Source organism: Hyperoodon ampullatus (genome assembly GCF_949752795.1).
Source record: "Hyperoodon ampullatus genome assembly, chromosome: 3".
NCBI classification, from domain to species: Eukaryota; Metazoa; Chordata; class Mammalia; order Artiodactyla; family Ziphiidae; genus Hyperoodon; species Hyperoodon ampullatus.
The window spans coordinates 7,029,968-7,057,123 of NC_136916.1; the positions used below are offsets into that span (position 1 = coordinate 7,029,968).

The 27,156-nt window shown below is 46.4% G+C and overlaps 1 protein-coding gene across 1 annotated transcript in view; it reads left to right on the forward strand.

Moving 5' to 3' along the window:
• Positions 1-769: 769 nt before the first annotated feature.
• FAM171A1 (family with sequence similarity 171 member A1) overlaps positions 770-27,156 on the forward strand; it is a gene marked incomplete at both ends in the record, with an annotated part of 132,379 nt that continues 105,992 nt past the window's right edge. Inside the window, one exon of the mRNA XM_079701158.1 lies at positions 770-866. Within this exon, the coding sequence (XP_079557284.1) occupies positions 770-866 (97 nt within the window). The remainder of the gene's footprint in view (positions 867-27,156) is intronic.

A 27,156-nucleotide genomic window follows, 5' to 3' on the forward strand; every position in this document is an offset into this window, starting at 1 on the left:
AAAGTGCGAAATAACAAGTACTTAGGGCCTCAATAAGTGTAAATTTCCTCCCCACCATAACCTTCTAGAAACATCCAAGCCCAACACAACCTGGAGATGTTCGCCTGTCAACACTCAGGCGCCGAGGGCCGCCAACGTACGGTGTACTCGGGCTGGGGGATTCTGTTCCCGCCGACCTTCGGCGTTGGGTGTCAGATCTCCCCTGGGGTTCCTGGGTGGATCGGGACAGGAAGAGCTGCAGGATGCCGTGCTCCTGCGCAAACCGAGCGGGCCATCACCTAACCTGGTGCGAGGGTTTCGGCCTGAAAGGCAGCTACTGTTTTTCCCAAGAGGCGGGGTAGGGGGGCGGCGGGGCGGTCTGGACGCCAAGGTCGCGTTCACTGCTCCCGGGAGACAGGGGGGCGCGCGGGGCGGACCCGAGGGGGTGGCCGCTCGGGCGGGCGGGGCACGTGGGCACGCGGCCGCCAGGTGGCACCACGGCCCGGGGCCTGGGCGCCGCCGCGGGCGGGGCGCGAAGGGGTTAAGGAGGAGGCGGAGGCGCGGCGGCGGCTCTTTCGGGGAAACCCACCGGGGCGCGCGGAGGCGGGAGCGGCCGTGGGCTGCGGGGCCCGGCGCCGCGCCGGGCGGGGGCGCGGCCAATCGGGCGGCGGGCCCGGCGCGCGCGGAGCCAGGCGTTATGGAGGGAGGCGCGGCGGCCGGCTGCCCCTGACGCGCCGCTCCGAGCCGGTGGTCGGCCAGCCCGCGCCGCCCGGGGCCCTGCGGCGCGGAGATGAGCAGGTCGGCGGCGCTCCTGCTTTGCCTGCTGGGCTGCAACGTCTGGAAGGCGGTGACCAAGACGCTGCGGGAACCCGGCGCCAGAACCCAAGGTCGGTGCGCGGCGGCGGGCTTTGTGTCGGCCGCGGGCCTGCGGCAGAGGCGGCGGCGGGGCTCCGGGGCCGCATTGTGTCGCCGCGGCCGTCCGAGCCCGAGCCGCCGCCACCGGGCCTGCAGCCCCAGCGTCGCGCTCCCGAGGGGGCGGCGCCGCCCGGGGGCGCAGAGATACCCGGGCAGACGCTCCCGGGCGGCCGCGGGCCGCCGGGGTGCGGGTGGCATCAGCTGTTGCCGCCTCGCGTGGCTGGTGTGGATGCATCCGAGGGTCCTTTATGCGCGCCGCGGACACGCGGCTCCATCTCCTCCTAAGCCCGGGCGAGAACGGCAGCCCCCGGGTCGCCATCGCCCGCTCCCCACCTCGGGGCTCGGTTCTCGGTTCTCGAAGCCCAATCGCGAAGGCTACGCTCGGCCCTTTTGTTGCGGCGGCCAAGGGGGTGGCCGCCGCCCCTGGGGTGCCCCCTGCGCCCCGGGACCCCGAGGTCCGCGGCCGCTGCCCGCCTCCAGCCTGCCGCAGTTTGGGAAAGTTTCGGGGTCTCCTCCCCCTCCCAATGCGACGTCTTTAACAGGCCTTAAGGGCTCTGCTTGGCGGCCCAGGAGTCATCCCCGGAAGGGGAGAAAGAATTGGAACTGGGAGGCCCTAATCAATTTTTTTTAAAAAAATCATTTCCACGGCTGTGTCGCCAGCTCAAGGCTTTTGTCTAATCTTTGGCCTCTGCAAATATGCTTTCCAGCCCTGGGAGGAATGTGCTCGCCTCTGAGAATGGCCACGAGCCTGTCTTTTGTTTTCAAAATAAGAATTTGTTTGGGGGGGAAGCCCGAAGCTTCCTTTGCACGGGTTTGTGCGGTTTAAATCGAGTGCTTCTCTGTTGCCTGGCTTTTCGAAAGGGTGAGTGGGGCCGCCGTGGATGCACATCTGGCGTTCACACAGGACACCAATGCCGGGCCTCGCTGGGCCTCTCTGGTCTCCCGGGAGGGTTTCCCTGCAGCCCTGGAGACCCTCACCCGCACCCCGACCCCCAGACTCCTTGCCCGCGTCCTTTCCTCGAGGGAAGGTGTGTGTTCTGTGAAGCCCGCCCAGCAGACGGAATGCACGGGGAGCGCTCCATCCCAGCTCGCTCCATCCTCTTGCTAGGACCCTGCCTTACGCCCTTTTCCATATGCTCGCCCTCTTTCCTTATGGCAAATATTCAGAACCCAGAGCCCGGGAGTGCCTGGGAGCAGAGAACCCTGGTGGTTTTCCACCTCTCATGTTGAGACAGGGAAGGGAGTTTCTACCCACAGTCGGTTGGGGTTTGGTTTGTTACCTACATGTTGAATTCAAGGTTTTCATATTCATCGCTTGCTGTATCATTTGCTGGCGTCTCTTTCATGCGTCGCTTTTTCTATAGCTGTGATGGAACAAAACCATTCTGAATTGTGTATAAATTTAGTAATGTATATTACGGAAGGGGGAACATTGGCAAGGTACAGAAAAGACTGTCTCTTCATGTAGGAAATGAATGTTTAGGACATTAGCTCATCAGTGTTGAATTGTAGCCTCTTTCATTAATCCCCTACTGGTCTTTGAATCAGCTGTTTCAATGAATATGATATTTGTGTTTCAACAAGGCCATTAATTCCAAAGAATGGGTGGAATTTTTTGTTTTGCACTTGGAATAGGGATATGGAAACATTAAGTTTGTGCACTTATAAAATAGGGGAAGGCATAGCCTTAACTGGAACAAAAAAGTCATGAAAAAACCCTACTAGGTCTAGGTCAAACACCACATTTTGCAGAGAGCTTGCTGCTAAGTATCTTATCTGGTAACGAAAGTCTCAGAAACGGAATATTCTGTGCAGTGAGTGAGAAAAAGTCAACCTGTGAGATATTTCTGCACAGCTAGGAGTACCTTAGTATATTGTGTGTTTGTAGTGGGAGATCAAGTATCTTGGAATATTTTTCCCCAGGATTACTTCCTTGTTTGGGTAGGATGGCTTTTTAAAGAGCTGAGCCCAGGAGCTCTGCCAGGACTCAGGGTCTCACTACCTGGCATCTGGATTTTGAGCTAGTACCGTGTTTTCAGGGAATGGACAATCGCTCCTTTGACTTTAGAAGGTCGCCTTCACCCCACTGAGTTCTTCAAACCATTTTGACACTTATCTTGTAACATCGTTTTAAAATTCATGTCTTCTCTGCTCTCCGGGATCACATACACAATGAAGACAAATGCTATCTCTGATTTCACTTTGCATTTTCCGCAGCAGGTTGTAGAGGCTTTTGCACAGAGCTGGTGCTCAGGTTGTGTTGAAAGAAGGAGTAAAGGATTGAAGACAGCTAGTGCATATACTAAAGGGCACCGTGCAGACACTTTAAGAAAAAAACTTCATGCTTACCTGCCCGGAAACCTAATTTGTAAGAGTTTTGCTTTTATTGTAGAAACTGTTCCATGAGTCGTACTTTTTTTTTGGCTGCACAGCTTGTGGTATCTTAGTTCCCTGACCAGGGATCAAACCCATGGCCCCTGCAGTGGAAGTGTGGAGTCCTAACCACTGGACCGCCAGGGAAGTCCCTATGAATCATGCACTTTGAACATGCATTGTGCTCTCGTAGATGTTATGCACCAACCAAATTTAGATTAGGAAAAACTACTTAGAGACCTCAAACACGTAAATCATAGGCCAGAGCACCCCAATTAGATTCCTAGGCCTAAATGACACCTTCCTTTTTTTTATGCGGCACGTGGGCCTCTCACTGTTATGGCCTCTCCCGTTGCGGAGCACAGGCTCCAGACGCGCAGGCTCAGCGGCCATGGCTCACGGGCCCAGCTGCTCCGCGGCATGTGGGATCTTCCCGGACCGGGACACGAACCCGTGTCCCCTGCATCAGCAGGCGGACTCTCCACCACTGCGCCACCAGGGAAGCCCGACACCTTCCTTTTTGTTATGTCAGAGGAAACTAACATCTGCAAAATTTCTCGGCATCACTTTGCTCTTTATATATTCAAGATAAAATTTAAAGTTTGGCTCTTCCTACTGTAGCTGCTTTGAATCAGCAAAGGGATTTCAAAGGCAACAGTTAGCTGTCACCATGAGGCTTGGCGTTGCTGGTCATGAATTTGAACCAGCTCCAGCATATGATTGCGTGTTTTTATGAAGTGTTTTCATTTGAGTTGCCCTGAAGTGGTCATGGTATCTAATTTTTTTTCTGGGAATTTATAGAAACCGTTATTCACAAGTATCTACTAATTCTGACTTTCTCCACTTCTTACACAACTGTGCACTAAGACCAGCTTGATAGAGGGGGCCCCTACTTAAAGAGTGGTAAGCTGTGCAGACGTGCTCTATGAGATGTATTCTTGAACCCCAGCACTCTCTTTATGTGCCAGAAGAAAGGTCAGAGCTAGGTTGCTGCTCATTCTCTTAACAGTAAAGTATTTTGCAATGATGTGCTATTTTTTTGTTCCTCTCAGAAAAGCTACAATCTATCATAACATTTGAGGTGAATGGTTGGCTGTCTCTCTTCTCTGCAAAAGGTCTATTCCTGGCCAAATTCAAATTTCAGTTTTTAGAACATTGTGATCAGTTGAAAGACCAGGAGGGGATGTAAGCTATCAGGAGGGTCATCCAACAGGCATGACTTATGCTGACAGTATATTAAGAGCATAACATCTAAATAAAACTCATGGGCTCACATCCTGGGAAACTGCAGGACTTGAACTTGCCAAGACCCCTGGACTTCCTTGCGCACCAGGTGTGGGAATTCTATGCAGAAGCAACAGCAATGTCTAGGGAATTTCTGGCAAAGTCTTTGAGATGAGTTTAAGAATTATTTTTGTATCCTATTTGTACTTGTCCTGTAATACTTGGTAACATACAGCTTATTAGCTTAGAAATCTAACCAAAAGAAAGAAAATATTGCATGGATTTCCGAACTATTAGCTTGCAAATGAAGATACTTTCTCAGCTTTAATCAAGCCTTCATTTTAAACAAATTACTGATATGTCTGTAAATCTGTTTATTTTCATTATTGTTGGCAAATGCTAATTTAGTAGTTCTATTAAATACTGTTTACTAAAAAAGCACACGGAAATAAGTTGGACAGACAACAGATGTGTATAATACTGTATATTGAAGGAAAAGTTGAATATAAAAACATTTCAGAAATCTAGTTGGAAGAATTTGCCCTGTGATAACACATATACATCAATAATGCTTTTATAGTTTGCTTTTATATATGACTTCAGGACCTTTACAGACCACAGTCCTGGCTAAATTATTCAGTTCCAGCAAAAACGGAAGTGAATGTATTTTAAAAGTACTTTTTAACTTAAGCATCAGCACCCTAAATAGACCAATTCATTATAAGAAGTAATCGTTCTTAAAAATTCTATATTGTGACCCAGTGGTATGCCCTGCATTCAGAAAACCATTACGTACTTTTGTAAAGTCAAACTTGTAAACAGGCAACATTTGAGGCAATTAACCACTTTAGAAAGGGTTTCATAATACGTTCCCTTAAAATAAACAGTTTATTCCGTGTATTTAAGGCGACTCCACCTTCCTCTGATCAAGCCTCTGTTTGAAATGTTTGCCAGCTCCTCTTCCTCTCAGATAAAAGTGAGGCTGCAAACACTTGCCCATTTTTCTTTCATTTACCCCTTGCAGGATCTATTAACCCATAGAGATTCCAGTAATTAAACCCTATTACGTGGATGACTCCAACTTTTCTCTCTCTTGCCTTGACCTGGTGTCATAGCTCTAGTTCCTTCTGTCCAACAGGCTACTGGATGTCTCCATTCAGTGCACGAAGCTGACCTCAAACTCCTCAGCTGCCAGCCTCCTTCTCCAATCCAGCTTACCTTAAGTTCTCTATCAGCTGGACTCAAAATCTGGGTGTCCCCTTAGATCCTTTCTCTACCTTATAATCCATACAGTTGGTAATTTTAAGGGTGCCTATATAGAGCACATTTATGTAGATGTCTTTAGATCCAGGTAGATGCGTTTATATAGTATCAGAAGGCGCTTCTTGGTCAAGTTTATACTTCTTGTTCTGCAGGTGAGGAAACCCAGGCCCAAAGAAGTGAGGGGACCTCAGATAATGGTGTTCTCTAGCTGCACAGACCCTGGGGAAGGTAGAGTCATGGCCTCCAAAGATGTCCATGTCCTAATCTCTGGAACCAGAGAATACAGTAGTGCTTTACATGAGAAGAGGGACTTTGCAGAGCTAATCAAGTTAAGGATCTTCAGATGGGAAGATTATTCGAGATTATAAAAGGGAGGCAGAAAGATCAGAGTCAGAGAAGGAGATGTGACAACACAAGCAGAGGGTCAGAGCCAGAGACAGTGAAGATGTTTCACTGCTGGCCATGAAGACAGTGCCAGGGAATGCAGGCGGCCTCTGGACGCTGCAAAATGCGAGGAAATGGATTCTCCCCTAGGGCTTCCAGAAGGAATGCTGCCTTGCCAACATCTTTGCTTTAGCTCCGTGATGCTGATTTGGGGCTTCTGACCTCCAGAACTATAGGATAGTAAATTCATGTTATTTTAAGCCACTGAGTTGTGGTACTTTTCTATGGTAGCAATAGGAAACCAATACAGAGACTGACCCCCAAGGACTGTGAGAGGAGATGCACCCATACAGCCAGGGTAATGGTACCGCTTGGACCACTTTGGGGGACCAAGCTGCTGAAGATACCATTTGGAGGCTTTTTGCATCTGTTTAACAAAATTCTGCCGAATTGGAACCCTGTTGGGGGCCCTTGGGGAGAGCCTTAAGGGCCTTCCCACCATCACCACCAAAATAACTATTTTTTTCCAGAGGAGCCCAGTGGGCTGTGACTTTTATTTGTAAGCAAGGTGCATCCAGTTATCGGTGTTCCTTCTAGCACGGGGATTGCTCACACCTGCAGGGAGAAGCGGTAGCCTCTTTTAGAAATTTGGCGTCCTTTTAAACTTGGCTCTAATCCTTGTCGAAACATACCTGTCGGTAACTAAATGAGGTCAAAGAAAGTTAGGACTGAATGTCACCATCAGCCCCCGAAGCCATCGTATAATAAAATGATAGGGGACCCCCAACGCGGAACGGCCTCCCAGTGTTGTCTCAGAGGCTCAGCACATCCCCCTGATGTTTCTCTGCCTCTCCTGGGCCAGTGAGCCCCACCAGCTCGGGGGCCTGGGACCACGGGAGCCATTAAGGATGCCCCCCGCAGGCAAGGGGGATGGGATGAATTGGGAGATTGGGATTGACATGTATATACTACTACACATAAAATGAATAACTAATGAGAACCTACTGTATAGCTCAGGGAACCCTAATGCTCTGTGGTGACCTAACTGGGAAGGAAATCCAAGAAGAGGGGATATATGTATATGTACAGCTTGATTCATCTTGCTGCACAGCAGAAACTAACACAACGTTGTAAAGCAGCTAGACTCCAATAAAATTAAAAAAAAAAAAAAAAGACGCCTCCCGCACTTGGAGGACGGAGCAGTATGGAAACACCCAGATAATCCTCGCCGCTGCCCCGATTGCAGAATGCAGGAAGAGGGAGACCGCTTGGTCTCCTGCAGTTCCTATCCCGCTGGGAGCAAAAGACTGACGTTCACCCGTAGCCCGGAGAAGGGAGCCACCACTGCGGGGGTTGCTGGTGACTTGGTGGAGTGATGTGGGGATGGGAGGAGGGGAAGGATAATGAAGTGTCTCCTCCCGAGGAGAGACCCAAGAATGGACAGAAGCTTGAACCATCTGGATTTCAGGGCTTTAGCCTAAAGGTAAACAAAGATGGGAGAACGGGAGAGAACGACTCCCTTATTTGCAGGCCAAAGACCTTGCCTCCTGTTAAGGCATCATCCTTGCCTTCCCCTCCCATCTCACCAACGTTCCTTCACTCATCTCTCTTCATTTTCCCTCCCAGGTACTTGTGCACAGCAGCGTGTCTTTCTCCCTCTGTTTCAGTCTGTTCTTTCAACCCAGGCTCTTTCCACGTGGCCCTCTTCAAACGCCATTTTAATTCATGTTTCTCTCCTGCAGAGACACGTTAACTCCTTTCCCGTTGCCCAAAGTATGGCGTCTAAATTATGACATCTGGCCTTTCCTCACGTGCCTGTTCCAGCTTTAGCTCCGTTCTTCGCCGGGTTGAGATCATCCCCTCCGGCTAGAATGTTCCATCCTTGTCCCCTGGGTGATGGTTGTACATGCTCACTTCCCTTCACTCACAGCCATGCTCCCCTTTTCCATTCGTAAAATCCTAAATGTGAAATGTCTACCGTAGGAAGACAGTATGCTAAACACTTGTTAGACGAAAAAAGGGTGCTGTGGAGGAGACAGTATATTTTGGGGTAAGCTTGATTCTTTAGGGGTGCTTACTTTTTCACATTTTACAATCCAATTGAAGAAGAAATGGAAAAATAAATTAAGGACAGCACCAAGGTACTTTAATGTAATTAGGCAAGAATCTCTTGAGTAACATGAAACCGTTAACAGTTGCATGACTAAAATACAGCTGTAAGCTGTCTATGATGTTTATTTCTAGAAATTTCGAGGATTTGTCCACAGTAGGCCACAGGAAATTGTATTTGAGAGAGCATAAGCACACAGAACATCACTTAGTGCTCCTCAAAGTTGTAAGTCAGGTAAGACACGTCCTTTTGGTGATCAAATATTGAAGCAGGGACAGCATTGGTTGGACAGTGTTGGTTCTGTAGCGATTTCCAGTATCAGCTGAAGCTCTGAATAATAGTTGCAGAAACAGTTAGGTAAAACTCACAGTACTTACAAAGGGTGGGGTGGTAAGATGATCAAATATGGATTTAATATGTTCAAATAGTTTGAGCCCTTAATTGAAGCTTAACTTTATATAAAACATATAAACATACTCAAATATGAGAACTGGCAAGATCTTTGGGGATTGTGGGAAGTGGCCAGTGGTGTTGGAAAAGCTGGCTTAGGAGAAATTAACTTGGAAGTGAGTACTCAGTTTGTAAAAGATTGGTTTGTTTCTTATTTGTTTTGTTTTGAGCTGTACCCCACAGGGATAGAGAAGCCTGAGTGTAATGAGAAGAGGCAACCATGTCCAAGTCAAATGAACATTTCATTTGCCTAGACTTCTTAGAGCTCAGAATTCCAATAGAAAAATTATTGAATTCATATTGAAGGAAAGATTTTTAATGTAATTTTGACAGAGCTGAACTAAAGACATAAATGCTTTGATGAAAGCTAGCCTCAGTCCATAAGGTGAATCACGTTAGTAAGACCTCTGATTTCAAACCAGTAATCAGTAGCAGTCTCATGGATGACTTTGTACCGGTTGTAGTCGAGTGTGGTTGTGCTTTGTTTCCTCAGCCCCACGATTAGCACTTAGATCTCTCCTCTTAGGTGAGAAGGGTCAACAACAAGCATTTGTTAATGGAAATCTATCTTAACAGAGAGAATTAAAGCACGTGTAACTTGGGTCTCTATTTTATTATTAACAACATTCTATTTATTTGCCTATTCTTAATTTGTTTGATTATTTATAATTTATAGTTGATTTCTAATACTATTTTATTAATGATTTGGATGAGTACATTGCAGGGATATTGATCTTACTTTCTTCTGAAATAAAGACTAAAAGGGGGTGTCTTAGTCCATCCAAGCAGCTGTAACAGAATACCATAGACTGGTTGGCTTATAAACAGCAGCAGTTTATTTCTCACAGTTTGGGAGGCTGGGAAATCCAAGATCAAGGTGTTTGCAGATGCGATGCCTGGTGAGAGCCCACTTCTGATTCATAGATGGCCAACTTTCTGCTGTGTCCTCACATAGCAGAACGGGTGAGGGAGCTCTCTGAGATCTCTTCTTTTTTTTTTTTTGCAGTATGTGGGCCTCTCACTGTTGTGGCCTCTCCCATTGCGGAGCACAGGCTCCGGGCGTGCAGGCTCAACGGCCATGGCTCACGGGCCCAGCCGCTCCGTGGCATGTGGGATCTTCCCGGACTGGGGCACAAACCCATGTCCCCTGCATCGGCAGGCGGACTCTCAACCACTGCACCACCAGGGAAGCCCAGATCTCTTCTTAATCAGGGCACTAATCCCATTCATGAGGTCCCCACCCTCATGACATAATCACCTCCCAAAGGCCCCACCTTCAGATACCATCACATTAGGGATTAGGTTTCAACATATGACTTTGCGGGGGACACAGACATTCAGTCTATGGCAGGGGGCTTGCAAGCTTTAGATCCAAAACAAAACAAACCAACCTCTCCCCAGGCAGTAACTATGAGTTAAAGATAACAAAATTGCAGAATAGAAAGGAAGACTTATTTTTTTTTAATCAATGAGGAAAAGACTTAGACCTTCAGGTGACTATAAGATGAGTCAGGTAAAAAGTGAGTAGAAAGTATGACTGGTTATCAAAGCTGCCTGGGTGATCTTGGGCTGCCTTGAATTTGTGGTTTCTAGAAGGCAGATTAGGAAATAAGCCTGCCATGTCATGTGCTGGTCTCACCACACTTGGAGGACTGTATTTGGTCCTAGATGCCAGATTTAAGCTTTCTGTTGACTCTCCAGAACACGTTCCAAGGAGAGCTTGAAATCGGGTCGCTTGGCTTCATATGCTATGGTTTCCATATCATATGGTCACCTGTCCATAATGTTAGCAAGTGCTGAGCTGGACCAGAGGCCCCTGTGTTCACACAGTCCTCCAACAGAACCTTATCCTTATTGGTCATCACAGGCTCAGCCCCGGAATAGCTGAACCAAGTTCATCAGGTGGAGGAACCCCAGGCATTTCGTTGTTGTTCTTAAAAGCAGAGCAGCTAAGAGGGTAGCCTCAAAGCCTTGTTTGTGAAAGATGGTCCAGTCCCAGAGAGTATTTGGTCTAAAAAAAATAAAGATACCAGAAGACCTGTTGGGGAACCTCAGATATTTTAAGGGCCATTGCATTTGTTTTCTACGCTACCTTAACAGATTACCCCAAATCAGCGACATGAAGCAGCACCATTATTATCCCACAGTTTCCGTGGGTGGGAAGTGTGGGCACAGCTCAGCTCAGCTGAGTCTCTGCTTAAGGCATCACAAGGCCAAAATCAAAGCATCAGCAGGGCCGTGGTCCTTCTTGGAGGCTCTGGGGAAGAATTTGCTTCCAAACTGAGTCAAGTCGTCACAATTCAGTTCCTCGCAAATAAGAGAGCCAAGGTCCCTGTTTTCTTTGCTGGCTGACGGTCGTGAGCCTTTCTTGGTTCCTTAAGGCCACCTGTATCCGTTGTCACCTTGCTCCTTCCACTGACAAACTGGCAGCAGCACGTGGAGTCCTGCTCACAGGTCGTGTCTCTCTGATGTCTCCTTCTGCCCTGTCTCTCTGCCCACAGCCAGAGAAAGTTCTCTGCTTTTAAGGGCTCATGTGATTAGGTTGGGCCCACCGGATAATCGAGGACCGTCTCTCCGTCTTCCAGTCCGTAGCCCTCATCACCTCTGCAGTCCTTTTTGCTGTTCAGTGTGACATATTCGAAAGTTCCAGGTGAGGGCAGGGACGGCTTTGGGCATCTCATCCTGACTGCATCAGCCACAGTGTAAAGATGGGTCACGGCGTCTGCAGTGGATGGGGTGGGTTGGAGGGAGGCAGATTTCCCGGCCGCTGGAGATGCTGAGGGGAGCCCAGAGGAAGATGACTGAGGGTGTTCTCTCTGAGTCTCAAGAAGGGTCTTGGACAAGAGGCTTCTCTCCCTTCCTGCCCTGAGACTGTAGGACCCTAAACTCTATGGACTAAACTCTATCTAAACCCTGGAGGCAGCTTATGCAGTGCCAAATTCTATATTTAAAGTGGTCCTGAGGTTTTTTTTTTTTGCGGTACGCGGGCCTCTCACTGCTGTGGCCTCTCCCGTTGCGGAGCACAGGCTCCGGACGCGCAGGCTCAGCGGCCATGGCTCACGGGCCCAGCCGCTCCGCGGCATTTGGGATCTTCCCGGACCGGGGCATGAACCCGTGTCCCCTGCATCGGCAGGCGGACTCTCAACCACTGCGCCACCAGGGAAGCCCGAGTTTTTTTATTTTGACCCTGAGAACCTAGAAGTGACGTTCCTTTTGATAACTGAGGTTTACTACATTCTTTGAATGATCAGTATTTGCAGTCTCTCTCTTATACTTCATGTTAAATCAGTGTAATACTGACAGGCAGTCTCAGCTTCGCTCACTTAGACATAAAAAAGTCATCAGGATGATTAGCTAATAGGTACTTGGCGCTGATTACCTGCTAGGCATGATGCTGAGCCCTTTGATGGATTATCTTTTTTTAATAAGTAATTTATTTTATTTATTTATTTATTTATTTATGTTTGGCTGCGTTGGGTCTTCATTGCTGCGCGAGGGCTTTCTCTAGTTGCGGCGAGGGGTGCAGCTCTTTGTCGCGGTGCGCGGGCTTCTCATTGTGGTGGTTTCTCTTGCCGCAGAGCATCGGCTCTAGGCGTGTGGGCTTCAGTAGTTGTGGCACGCGGGCTCAGTAGTTGTGGCTCGTGGGCTCTAGAGCACAGGCTCAGTAGTTGTGGTGCACGGGCTTAGTTGCTCTGCGGCATGTGGGATCTTCCTGGACCAGGGCTCGAACCCGTGTCTCCTGCATTGGCAGGCGGATTCTTAACCACTGCACCACCAAGGAAGTCCCTTGATGGATTATCTTAATTTAATCTGCACATCAATCCTGCAAGCTGTAAATATCAGTCTCATTTTATAGAAGAGGAATGTGAGGAGTTAAAGCATTTACCCAAGGTCACGCAGTGAGTGACAGAGTCCACCGTGCAGCACTGGGCAGCCTGGCCTTCACCCTCACACTGGGCTGCTTTCTGACTTGGAGGATTAAATTAGAATTTCACGCAATTTTAATCCTCATGGCATTTTACCAGTAATAAGGGGGCTCTGGATGGTCCTGGTCGTTTGTATGGAGAAAGACAAAGTACCTGCCGTGTGGTCCCTATTGACCTTTGAGCCCTGGAAAGCCACCCTGAACATACACTTCCAGGCATCTCCTAAGAGCATCTCCTGGGCTTGGTGGTGTGTGGGATGCACATGTGTAGCAGCTGTAAGGGGCTCTCACTAGTAACTCTCATGATTTCCTGAGGGAGGACCAGTCAAGCAGGGCGGGAGTTGGGGTTACACCCGGCTGGGCCTGGGAGAATCTTCTGGTTTGTGTTCAGAGCCCATTAGTATTTGGCCAACTGTTTATGTAACAAGAGAAACCTGTTAGAACCCAGCAGTTGGACAGTCAGGGGTAGGGAAAAATGTGGTTATTTTCGAAACAGCCCTTCATGTATGTTTAGATTCACAGGTGCCCTTGTTCCCCTTAGGCATCAACTAGGGGCTTCATTCACTCCGAAGTAGGTGTGAAATACAGTGTTTATTTGATATTTGAACCTACTTGCAAAAGTTTAATCTTTTTCACTCTTGAAAAAAAGCTTCTTAGTTCCTCTTTGCTTATATAATGATCCTGAAAATAGAATTTTAACTGATGCCATTATGGGACTATAATAGATTTTTTCCATCTTATTTCTTGAAAACGTTTGGCCATTAAAAAAATTGAAAGAATTTACTGGGAATACCCCATGCAGGCCACTGAGATTCTACAATTAACATTTTACTATAGTTGCTTTATTACTTATCCATCAATTCATTCATTCTTCTATCCATCCATTAATCCATCTTATTTTTCAATGAAATTTAAAGCACGTATCAGGTATCAGTTCCCTTTCTTCCTAATACTGCAGCATGTGTATCATTAGTTAGTGTTCAATATTTGTTTGATTTCTTTCTCATAGGAAAATTTACATACAAAGAAATACCCAAATCTTAAGTGTTGACCTGTGCATTCACCTATGCAACCCCAAATCCCATTATGATACGGAATATCATTCCAGAAAGTTCCCTCATGCCCCTCTTAGTAAGTCCCTGCCCCCCACCCTTTAGGGGAAACCACTGTTGTGATTTTTTCCACCATAGATTACTTTCTTGCCTGTTCTAGAACTTCCTATAAATAGAACCATACGGTATGGACCTGGCTTCTTTTGTTCACCGTAACATTTTTGTCAGATCCATCCATTTACTGCTTGTACCAATGGATTGCTTATTTTTATTGCTGAATAATATTACACTGGAGGAATATTCTGCAGTGTGTTCATCCATTCTCCTATTGAGAAACACACAAGTTGTTTCTGGTTTGTGGATATTATAAATAGAGTTGCTGTGAACATTTTATACAGTTGTTCTATGGACATATGTTTTCATTGCTCTTGGGAAAATATCTAGGAGCAGAATCCCTGGGTTATAGGGTAGGTGAATGTTTAGTTTCGAAGGGAACCACTAGGCCTTTTTTCCCAGATAGGTTGTGTCTTTCTGTACGCCCATCAAAAAAATATGTGAGAATTTTTGTTGCTCCATATTCTCACCAACACTTGGTAGTGGTAGTCTTCTTAATTTTAGCCGTTTTGGTGGGCAGTTTTACATATATTAGACAGATAGATAGATAATAGACAGATAGATAGATAATAGACAGATAGATGGTAGGTAGATAGATAAATAGATGATAGATAGATAATAGAAAGACAGACAATATAGTGCATACATTTCATTTTCCAGCTGTAATGGCTTTAGTTTTTGAAGAGTATTGGAGCACTTCTAGAAATCAAAATTAAGGTTTCACCATTATGTTTATGTGTATTTTCAACAATTTTTAATGTGGACTTTTATTTTTCTTTGATATTTTATGAAAGACCATCACATGACCAGATGAGATCCTCAATGAGTATCTCATCTGATAATGTAGAACCAGTTGAGAACATATCAACCAGATAAGGCATGGTGCATGCTCGTGTGTGTGTGTGTGTGTGTGTGTGTGTGTGTGTGTGTCAGGGTAGAGAAGGAATAGGAGAGAAAAAGAAAACAAAAATAACCCTTCCAGAGTCTATTATTTGCATCCTACTAGTGCAAAAACTAGAGGTTATATAGGGCTGTTTCAGTGCCTGTTCTCCTCTTTAAAAGAAATCTGAACAGGGACTTCCCTGGTGGCGCAGTGGTTAAGGATCCACCTGCCAATGCAAGGGACACGGGTACAAGCTCTGGTCCGGGAAGATCCCACATGCCGCAGAGCAACTAAGCCCGTGCGCCACAACTGCTGAGCCTGCGTTCTAGAGCCCGCGAGCCATAACTACTGAGCCCGTGTGCTGCAACTCCTGAAGCCCACATGCCTAGAGCCTGTGCTCCACAACACAAGAAGCCACCACAGTGAGAAGCCTGCGCCCCACAATGAAGAGTAGCTCCCCTCTCGCCGCAACTAGAGAAAGCCCGCGCGCAGCAGTGAAGACCCAACACAGCCAAAAATAAAATAATTCATTAATTTAAAAAAAAACCCTAAACATATATGCCAGTTGGAAGGTGCAAGAGTCGATACACTCCAGCAAGTACCAGGATCTCTTAAAATGACTAAGCAGCTTCTAGAAGTTACTTGGGACACTTCATTAACCCTTTTGAGTCATGAATACATTGATTCAATTCCTCATAGTCTAATAGTCTTTTTTAAAGTTAAGATAGTAAAGTTCTAAACATATCTATTCACAGAAGTCAGATATTTTGAATCAGAGTTGAGCATACCAAGAGATGACCTGCTGTAAAAAGTGAAATTTCTTGAGATTTAAAATCACTGCTAAAGACTGGGTGTATCATTTGGAAACTGAGACCAGATAGGATTGTCCCCTTGTTTCCTCTGCTGTGCCATTAACCTATAGAAATGTACATTGGGTGTTGCAGATGCATGTGCATGTCTGCATGTAGATTTCACAGAACTGAGCCATTCCAGAAATCCTCGCTGGGATTCGGGAAAAAGTGGGTGCTTGAGTCAGGTCCTCTTTTTTCAGTTCTGTTTCTTCCCTCATATGGCCTTTCCTAACTTTTAGTCTATTTCAGAGCTGCCTGCTTTTTTTTAGAAGCTATATCCAATGCAAAGAACAGTGACACCTGTGTATGGCTTCCCTGCTGTATATACTGTTGGTACTTTCAGCAAAGGTACTTTCCCCAAGTCCTTTGTCTGACTTCTTTGGACTTCTACCCAGACAGACAGATTTAGTGGCATAAATAGCCTTTCTGTTGTTTATATTAAAATAGAGATTTTATAAAAGGAGAGGATTTTTTCCGAACTTAGAACATTTTCTTGCTGTGATGCTCACGAGATAGGAGTGTTCAGTCTGACGCCTGAATGTGGACCCTCAGAGCCCTGCATTTGTTTGGTGTTTAATGCGATAGAAAAATCATCCTCTGAGAGTTGCTGGTCGCTCTATTATTGTGTCAATATTTTTTGATATTAAGAAAGTCTGTGATTATTCCGAGTTAAGAAAACAGAATAGCATTAGATCTACGTAGGTCTGTTATTCTAAATATTGTAATACAAGAGGGCAGTGCTTCTTGAGGATGGCATGAAGGAAGTTACTTGTGTTTCACGTCATTTGATTATTTAAAATATTCCCATCTAATCAGAGGTTGGAGGAGGTTGGTTTTTAGATTGGTTGGTTTTTAGGTTGGTTTTTAGGTTGGTTTTTAGCCTCCTTTAGAACAAGGTTTTTCACTTTTTGCTCAGCTGATCAGTTTCTTTCTTTGTTACCTACCATCTGCTAGACATGTTTGTGACTGTGTGATAAAGCATATGGGAAAGGGATAGAGAAGTTAATGCAGTCAACTGGTGAGTGTGGAGGACACAGTGTCTGCAGTCTGGTCAAGTTTACAGCCCATCTGCTGGAGCCCAGGGAGCCCTTTTAAAATATGGCTCTGCCCTCCAGGCAGAGTACCTGCAGGGTTGTCCCAATGTTACTAGTGTGGCCACAGCAAAATTAGGTCTCCTTCCTAAACAACCTTCCTTGGCAGATACTCCTATGGATACGTTTTTTCCTTTCCTATAAACTTAAAGACTGCCTAGTGAAATTAGACTCAGAAAGTGATACTTTTAGCTCCCTCACCTCTGGGCAGAGCAGACTGTTAAAATGTTTTTTTAATGCACACGTTGTATTTTCTTTAGAACTGATTCTTGTGCTGTAACTTAGGTTTTTGGTTGAAGTTAAAATTGATTAAAATGCTCCTATTATGAACTTTCTCCCCTACTGTTTGAACCAGTTTTTTGAAACTATCTTGATAAACCTCATTTGCCTTTTTAAATTTAAAGATAGAATCATTGCCTATAATGATGGTTCTTTGAGTGTCTTGAAGGAAATCTATTAGATGTCACATTAAATATTAAACTTATGCATTCCAAATCAATACATGTTAAAATACTATATAAATGCTAAGTAAATATGAGAAAGGAGTTGCCAGCTCTTAGACCAGGGCCGTTGTTTATGTGTACTCGTTAGATAACATTTTGTTAATTAGGTGGGGCTATTCCCTGCTCCCATCTTCCCATTTCTAAATTCAGAATCCCTAGGGAGATGTGTACCTGAGAGAATAGTCTGGAAAGACTTGAAGTTAGATGCTTCCTCACCTTATCTTCCTGTTAGCTGCTTCATGGCTGATTAGCCATTTTTTATACACCTTTCCCCTCACCTATCTCCACACCCATCTGTCTGCCCACCCACCTATCCATTCATCCATCCATCCGTGCACCCACACACTCATCCACCCATCCCTCCATCTATCAACCCACCTATCTATCCATCTACCCATCTTTATACCCACCCATCTGTTCATCCGTCCATCCAACGAAGAGTCTGCTTGCCTTACCTTTCACCACCAAAACATTGATGTTATTATCTTAAATTTATAGGATCCATTAGATTTTCAAGTGCTTTCAGAGCCATTATCTGTTTTGTTCCTCATAATCCTGAGAGGTATTTGGGAGAGAGATTATTCCTTTTTATACATGAAAAGCAATGTGGCTTGCAGTCATGTGCTCATACAGCGTGGAGGTGGAGGTCCCACCCGCACCCTCCTCTGTTCTCCTCTTAGCGTGTCTCTCAGTGGTTCTAGGGATTCACACTCAGTGGTTCTGAGATAATTTTCAAAGATATTTAAGACCCAGCCCCTCTTTTCAGGAACTCAAGCTCCCGTGAGGGGAAAACAGAGATAAGCAAAAAGCGAAGTGTGAAGTGCTGCAGCGGAGGGAATGACTGGCTGGGCTGCGGGAGAGGCTTTGGAGCCGGGGTTGGAAGGGCCACACCCCCACCCACGTGAATCGTAGCTCTCGGGGGGGCCATAAGAATAATGGCGTCATCCGCAACCAAGTCTTCTGAGTTTATTGATAAAACATTGGAAAAAGAGCTGGTTTTTTTCTTTTGTTGGAAAAAGTATCAGTGGAGTTGCTGAATCTGCTAATCAACTCGTGTCTCATCCCACGGGGCATATTGAGTAGTGGGTGTTATTCTTAAGTCTGTGAACTGGTTGCCGCCCCTATCTGTCTTCCTCTCCCCAGTTATTATAAAACCTCTTTTCCCATCTATTCTGCTTGGTTGGTTAATCTTCAACCACATAGTCCAACATCAAAGGCTCTGGCTTTTGCAGCATAACCTTCTGTAACCCGAGCCTCCTCTGCTAATCATGTGTAATTTATCTAGAAGGCAGTTAGGCGTCTTTGTTCCCCACCTCCTTTCCTTTTTCCTCCCATTCTTATTCTTGCTTTTTCAGTTGAGTTAAGAGAAAGTATCCACCTCACAGCAACCAAAAGGGCACAGAAAGGTCAGCCTCCTTAAAGTCAATTTCAGCCGCAGAAGGAGGAGACTTTGGTGTTTTTTTGTTGTTTTAAATTTTATATTGGAGTATAGTTGATCTACAATTTTGTGTTAGTTTCAGGTGTACAGCAAAATGAGTTAGTTATACATACATTTATTCTTTTTCAGATTCTTTTCCCACATAGGTTATTTCATTTATTTATTTATTGGCTGCGTCAGGTCTTGGTTGCAGCACGCCGGCTCTTTGTTGCCGTGAGGGGGCTTCTCTCTAGTTGTGGCATGCAGGCTCCAGGAGCGAGGGCTCTGTAGTTGCGGCACGTGGGCTTTGTTGCCCCTTGGCATGTGGGATCTTAGTTCCCCGACCAGGGATCGAACCAGCATACCCTGCATTGCAAGAAGGATTTTTAACCACTGGACCACCAGGGAAGACCCCATATAGGTTATTACTGAGTATTGAGTAGAGTTCCCTGTGCTATACAGTAGGTCTTTGTTTATTATCTATTTTATATATCGTAGTGTGTACATGTTAATCCCAAGCTCCTAATTTATCCTTCCCTGCTAAGCTTTCCCCTTGGTAACCACGTTTTCTAAATCTGTGAGTTTGTTTCTGTTTTGTAAATAAGTTCATTTGTATCATTTTTTTAGATTCCACATATAAGTGATTATGATATTTGTCTCTGTCTGTCTGACTTCACTTAGTATGATAGTCTCTCGGTGCATCTATGCAAATGGCATTATTTCATCATTTTTTATGGTTGAGTAGTATTCCATTGTATATTTGTACCAGATCTTACTTATCCATTCATCCTAAGTGTTGATGGACACTTAGGTTGCTTACTTGTCTTGGCTATTGTAAATAGTGCTACAGTGAACATTAGGATGCATGTATCTTTTCGAATTACAGTTTTGCCTGGATATATGCCCAGGAGTGGGATTGAAGAATCATATGGTAGCTTTATTTTTAGTTTTTTATGGAACATCCATACTGTTCTCCTTAGTGGGCGTACCAATTTACATTCCCACCAACAGTGTAGGAGGATAACCTTTTCTCCACACCCTCTCCAGCATTTATTGTTTGTAGACTTTTTGATGATGGCCATTCTGACCAGTGTGAGGTGATACCTCATTGTAGTTTTGATTTGCATTTCTCTAATAATTAGCGATGTTGAGCATCTTTTCATGTGCTTTTTGGCCATCTGTATGTCTTCTTTGGAGAAGTGTCTATTTAGATCTTGTGCCCATTTCTTTCGATTGGGCTGTTGGCTTTTTTGTTATTGAGCTGCATGCACTGTTGTATATTTTGGAGATTAATCCCGTTGTTGAAAGTAACCACTTATGCCTAGATCTTAGTTTGTATAAGAGTTATTGAATGTGCTGTGTTTATCTTTCAAAGTCCAGAAGTGATAGAGATAAAGGAGCTGATGGTAACTATTGTAGTGACGGGGTGGGAGCGATTTAGTTCCCAGAGGAAAAGGCCCCTCTGGTGGTCCTCATGGGAGCAGTGGGGAGACCTCTCAGTATAGGGAGTGGCTGCTTGGGAATCAGGAGGTCACTTTAATTCCCTCACTTTTGCAGGACTTGAAAGGTAAGGTGCAGAGTGTTGTAGGGAGAGCCCGGATTTGAGCTGTTCCTTTATTCACGCGTTCATTCATGGATATTTATTAAACCCCTCCTGCTCTTTGTCAGGCAGTGTAAAATGGATTCATGATCCCTGCTCTGCCAGGGTTTACAGTACAGTGGGTGCAGTGAGCTCTTCAGCAAGCAGGACTGCTGCTCCAGATGGAGACGTGTACACTTAGGTCTGTTTTGGACACCTGTGCATGCAGCCCTGTTCCTTGCTTTTGATGACACCAGCCCTGGCCTCTTCTGTGTGGTTCTAATTACATGTCATCTTTCTGGATAACGGTCTAAGTGACTTCCTAGCTTGCTGTGAAAACACCGGTTTGCTAACGAGTCAATTAACAACTGTCACCAAAAAAAGAAAAGGGAAAAAATTATATAATCATATCTAAAATTGAACTTGAGAAGCATTTTCCATTTCGCCCCACCCTGTTAGTGTATATAATATAAGAAGTTGACGTTACCTTAGACGGTAGCATGAAGCCAAACTACTTTGAAAGATAAAGGCCTATGGGTCAGAAGGAGAAAAACAAATACCGTATATTAATGCATATATGTGGAACCTAGAAAAATGGTACAGATGAACCGGTTTGCAGGGCAGATATAGAGACACAGATGTAGAGAACAAACGTCTGGGCACCAAGGGGGGAAAGTGGCAGGGGGTGGTGGTGTGATGAATTGGGAGATTGGGATTGACATGTATGCACTAATATGTATAAAATAGATAACTAATACGAAGCTGCTGTATAAATAAATAAATAAAATTCAAAAATAAAAAAAAAAAGGCCTATGGGTAAAGAAAAGGAAGAGTCTGTTACTTTAGAGAAAAGGTAAATACAACTGAAAAATGTTATACAATGAAATGTAATATAATGAAAGGAGCACTTGGTAACTTCCTGAGGTGATGTGCCTAGTCTCCGTATTACCTTTAGGTGTGGAGCGACCAGAAGGAAAGCCAGCCGATCTTGCTCTGCTGACCACTGCTTCCCAAACTCCCATATGGACGTGTATCCCTGGCAGGTCTGGTTCAACGTGCATCCTGGTCCAGTGGGTCCAGTGTGGCTCCTGAGATGCTGCAGCTCTTACCATGCTGCCGGTCAAGGGACCACACTTGAAATAGTGAGGCTGTCCACTGCCAGTCAGTTCCTCATGTTTAGAGACAGACAGAGGCAGAGCCAGGAAGCAGTCCGTTTTGTGTGGCTACTCTCATATGCCCTGTAATTCGGCCACTGTGCCTGCCACCAGGTAAACGCGCTGCTGCTTTTTCCTTAGATTTTTAACATCTCAGTTTAAAGAAAGCTACCTAGAAAATTCATTCTCACCTTATTCAAAGCCTAGCTTCAAGATAGGTAGGTGGGGCTTCCCTGGTGGCACAGTGGTTGAGAATCTGCCTGCCAATGCAGGGGACACGGGTTCGAGCCCTGGTCTGGGAGGATCCCACATGCCACGGAGCAACTGGGCCTGTGAGCCACAACTACTGAGCCTGCGCGTCTGGAGCCTGTGGTCTGCAACAGGAGAGGCCGTGATAGTGAGAGGCCCGTGCACCGCGATGAAGAGTGGCCCCCGCTTGCCAAAATAAATAAATTAATTAATAAACTCCTACCAAAAAAAAAAAAAAACGATAGGTAGGTGGTGTAGTCCACTTGGGTCCTGTGATGGACACAGATGTCTTGGAAGGGACTGCACATCTTTCTCTATGTTACTCCCTTAAACATCCATACAGTTAAAATGTTTATTATGTACTTAATTATTATGTTTATTATGTTTGTTTTGTTTTTTTTTTTTTTTGCGGTACGTGGGCCTCTCACTGTTGTGGCCTCTCCCGTTGCGGAGCACAGGCTCCGGACGCGCAGGCTCAGCCGCCGTGGCTCACGGGCCCAGCCGCTCCGCGGCATATGGGATCCTCCCGGACCTGGACATGAACCCGTGTCCCCTGCATCGGCAGGCGGACTCTCAACCACTACGCCACCAGGGAAGCCCACGTGTTCGGTTATCTTTAATCTGCCTTTAGACCGTCTCCAGTTGAACTGCGAATGTTTCTGACCTGATGAAAATAATTTCGAGGAGCAACAGAAGTACCGATATTGGTCTGGGTCCAGTTTGCACTTGATATTGAACTGCCTTTTTATACCGTTTCTTTTTCTGTGGAGAGCAGTTCTTACAAACCGCGAAGCTTACACGTTTTTATCCATGTTGTGGTAGTGTGGCTTTTTCAGATTGTGCAAATGGCATCTTGAATAAGTCACTTATTGCCAGCTGTTTGGGGCTCGTTTAAAGAAATAATAGTAACAATGACTGCTGTTACTCAGAGATGTAGAGTCCCCGATTTCTTTTCCATAATTGTTTTAAAAGAGTGATGACTGACTACATCTTTGAGTTTGTTTTTTTTTTTTTTTTAAGAAGATGTTGGGGGTAGGAGTTTATCAATTAATGTATTTATTTTGGCTGTGTCGGGTCTTTGTTTCTGTGCGAGGGCTTCCCCTAGTTGTGGCAAGCGGGGACCATTCTTCATCGCGGTGCGCGGGCCTCTCACTATCGCGGCCTCCCTTGTGGAGCACAGGCTCCAGACGCGCAGGCTCAGTAGTTGTGGCTCACGGACCTAGTTGCTCCGGGGCATGTGGGATCTTCCCGGACCAGGGCTCGAACCCGTGTCCCCTGCACTGGCAGGCAGATTCTCAGCCACTGCGCCACCAGGGAAGCCCCTTTGAGTTGTTTTATTCAAAAGATGTGGTTTTTGCACCACACCTAGATAACACAGTAACACAGCTGCCAGCTGCCCCAGCTGTGTTTACTTCATTGTCCCTGCGTAGAAGGTGGTTCACGCACTGTCGAGGCAGCAGGATTCCTGGGTGACCTTTCCGTAATTTATCTCCGTGGAGATTCTTGGCTGCCTGAAGAGTCCCAGAGACCATAGAGGAACCAGCAGAATGATTCATCTGTGTGAGCCTCTGTCTTTCTGGCTTATGGGAGTTTTATTTTTGTTTTGTGTTTCTAAATGAAGGAGGTGGAGTTGCATCGCCTAGTCAATTACCTCTTGAAATGTTCATTTCCTCGCCTCCGAAGAGGTGCCACTGCCCAGGTGAAAGCCAGCATGCTAGGGAGTGGGCTTTAGACCCAGCTGGGCCAAGGCTAGTTCCTCCTGTAGGGCATCTGGGGCTGAGAGGGGACCCAAGGGAAAGGACTTTAAGAAGAGCTCTCCGCTTCCCCCGGCCCCATCCTGGCCCACAGCATCCCAGCCTTCAGCCCTGAGCCGTGTGATCAGGGTCTTCCTGCCTGAGGCTCCACCTCTTTATCTCAGCATATCTTGAGGCCTCTCCCACCCAAAGACACACCTGTGAAACGGCACCTCCGTGGCCCTGTCATCCCTCAGACTGTCCACTTCTCACACCCCATTGCCACAGATGCTGCTGTCTGTGTCGTCTCTCCATTGTCACCCCCAAGTCATCCCTTAACCCTCTGCTTTCCCTCTCTCTTGACCCCGGCCTCTCCATCTCCATGACACGCTGTCTGGGCTCCCGTGGCAGTGGCTTCTCCTGCCTCCTCTCCCCCTGCTGGGGCTGCCCTTTCTTAGTCTCCTTCGGGTCCCCTCTTTCTTCCACTTCCCCTTGAGAGGAAGATGTGATCCAGGGCTCCCTCCGTGGACCCCCCCAGAGCATCCTCTCTCCTCTGGGGCTTCCATTCCCAACCGTCTTCCTCATGGACTCCCCAGTCTCTGTCCCCTGTCCAGCCTCCCTCCCGAACGCCCATCTGTGCTTTTGCTGTTTGGTGGATGGACGTCTTCTCTCCTGGGAGCCCAGCTCTCGGGCTTTGCCATGCCTTTGCACCAGCCGCTCCTCCAGGCCAGAATGCTTTTGCCCGACTAACCCATTCTCACTCTTCCTAGAGCATCAGGTGTCATCCCCTTGGGGAGCCCTCTCTGGTCCTCCCTTTCCCTCCTTCAGGTCTGTGCACATACCTTCGCTCTTCATTCAACAAATATTGAATATGAATATGAATGCTTCAGTGTTCCAGGCACTGTTCCAGGTGCCAAGGGTTCGGCAGAAAACTCTGTCCTAACACTTGCTGCCCTGTCGTGAGCAGCCGTGTGCACGTGTCCGCCAGCCGTCTCCCTTGGAGGCCAGAGCTGCCCCTAACTCCTGGCTCCCCCGGGGTCCTCAGTGTTTGCTGAAAGAGCAAATCCGATTATGCTGATTTTCTCCCCTCTCCTGTCTCCCTTTTCTGCTGGTGTCTTTCCACCATCTCTCGCAGGAGCAAAAACAGGAAATACGACTTCATAATTACAAGATTAGCCAGATAAAATTTCACCACTGTGTCTGCCTTCTACATATAGTTTGTTGAAATTTTGTGTGTGTGTGATGCAAAGTGTGAGTTGAATGCTTCCTTTGTTTGATAAATTGGCTCAGCTGCAGCCAGCAACAAAAGTTTCCTTTCTGCCTTGTCCTTTGTTCAGAGCTGAAGAACTCAGTTCTTTGAAAGGGAGAGAGAAATATTCTGCTTAGATCCTATTCTGGACAGTTCCTATGCCATGAAGACCAAAGTATTTTGTTGGGGAGCAAGCAGAGGGTTTTCAAATGTTTTTATCTTGTAATACCATCCTCTCTTTCTCCTGAAACAAAGCAACGCAAGGCGACAAATGGACTCTTTGTGGGCTATTACTGGTAGAGGTGCCAGATAAAACACAGGACACTCAGTTAAGTGGCGTTTCAGTTAAACAATGAATACATTTTTAGTGTATGTATGTCCAAATATCGCAGTGGACGTAATTACACTAAAAAAGTATTTGTCGTTCATCTGAAATTCAAACTAACCAGGCATCCTGCATTTTTCTTCACTAAATCTGGCCACCCTTATGACTGGCAGAAGGCAGTTAGTTACTGGGATTCAGCGTTTTGGGCTCTTATTTTCAATCACGGTAATGTTTCAGAGGGACATCCTAGGATTTGGTGAAAACCACTGCCTTTGCCAACTTTAAGAACTTTTAGAACACGTCTCAGCCCCAAGCTGGAGGAACAGTGGGAAGGTGGCTCACTCTTTCACTGGACCTCCTTCAACCTGGAGGGTTACAGTGTCACAGGATAAGTGGGAAAAATGACATGGCAAATGGCAGCCCAGTCTTTATCCCTGGGTTTGCTCAGCTGTTACAGCAGCAGAAGTTGTCTGGTATGTAAGTACATTCAGTTTTGTTCAACAATAATTTATTAAGTCTTCCACGCGTGAGGCAGGGCAGAGGAAACCGTGTCCACCTGCAAGATGCTCACGGTCTTGTGAGGACCAAAAGCGTTCCCAGTGGGTCTGGACCCTGGGTGGACCTTATAATTACCTGGGAGCATTTTTGTTTGTTTGTTTGTTAAAATTTATCAATTTATTTATTTTTGGCTGTGTTGGGTCTTCGTTTCTGTGCGAGGGCTCTTCTCTAGTTGCGGCGAGCAGGGACCACTCTTCATTGCGGTGCACGGGCCTCTCACTATCGCGGCCTCTCTTGTTGCGGGGCACAGGCTCCAGACGCGCAGGCTCAGTAGTTGTGGCGCACGGGCCCAGTTGCTCCGCGGCATGTGGGATCTTCCCGGACCAGGGCTCGAACCCGTGTCCCCAGCTTTGGCAGGCAGATTCTCAACCACTGCGCCACCAGGGAAGCCCTACCTGGGAGCATTTTAAAGCAACACTGATGCCCAGGGATGCACCCAGAGATTCGGAGTCAGGTGTCTGGTGGGGGCCGAACACAGATAATTTTGAAACGCACTCCCCCAGATTCAACCAGAGTTGAGACCGGCTGTTTCAGCATCACACGTGGTCGTGAAGGATTCTCTGAGCACGGGTGCGGAGGAGGAACGGCAAGTGGCACAACCTCTGCTTGTGGAGGGAACACGTGGCCAGTGTCATTCTGAGCCGTGACTCAAAGGGGAGGCTTCCAAGCCCTGTCAGTAGCAGCGCAGTGCTTAGAAACCACTCATCACTGCATTCCTGAAATCGCTGCTAAGTGAGGGTGCTGGGGATCCGACTGCCATACCGCAGGGCCTCAAATTGGAGCTAAAATTTTATGGGAGCTGGATTCATGCTTACGTTCCATTTGTCCTTAGTCCTTTGTGCTGTACGACTGGCTGATGGGACCCGAGTGGAGTTAACGTGGGAGAGTTAAAGCGATGAGTGTGGAATTGAATATAATTCAGCGTAAAGACTGACTGAGAGAAGCCCATCCCAGCGGTACTCGCTAACACTGTGACGTATAATTAGGTTGACACATCTGTCCTGTTACTAAAAGTCCTGTGGGGCGAGTTCCCGGGTGGAGGGCTGGTTTGCCCCGCAGGTCGCCTGTGCTTTGTAGCCCCAAGTCAGTGTCTCCGAGGGTCATCAGGGACCTCCTGCATCTGAATCCTGGGATGCTAGTGAAATATGCAGATTCCTGGGCTCTGCCTCAGAGCTGGGGGACCAGGATCTCTGGGGGGTGGGCCTCCAGTCCAGTAAAGAACTCCTGATTGTGGTGCTGGGGTCAAGGGCTTAGTCTAAACTGCCTCTTGAAGGTAGAAGGCTGAAGTCAGATGGGGGTAGAGGCCAACTTTCTTCTTCCCCTCTTTCTTCTTTATTGTTATTATTATTGTTACGATTATTATTTTTATTATATCTGTGAACTTCCCTCTGTTGGGGGCAGTTTTATTATTATTACTATTATTGTTGTTGTTGTTACTATTTCTATGGACCTTCTGTTTGGGGCAGTTTTTTTATTGTTGTTGTTATTGTTATCTCTGTGAACCTCCCTCTGTGGGGAGCATTTTTATTATTGTTGTTGTTTTTGCTATTATTATTATTTCTGCAGACCTCCCTCTGTTGGGGGCATTGGTATATGACTTCTTTGCCTTCTCAGAAGAGTGAGGATCTCGTGGGCATCCTCAGAAGTACCGGGTACGTCCCGGGTTATTTCCAGCTCTGCATAGTAGTTGATAATTTGAGGACAGCTTGTCTTTCTGCTTTGCTGAAATGGTATCACTTTTCTCTCTTTGATAGTTTCTTCCTGTTTTTTTTTTT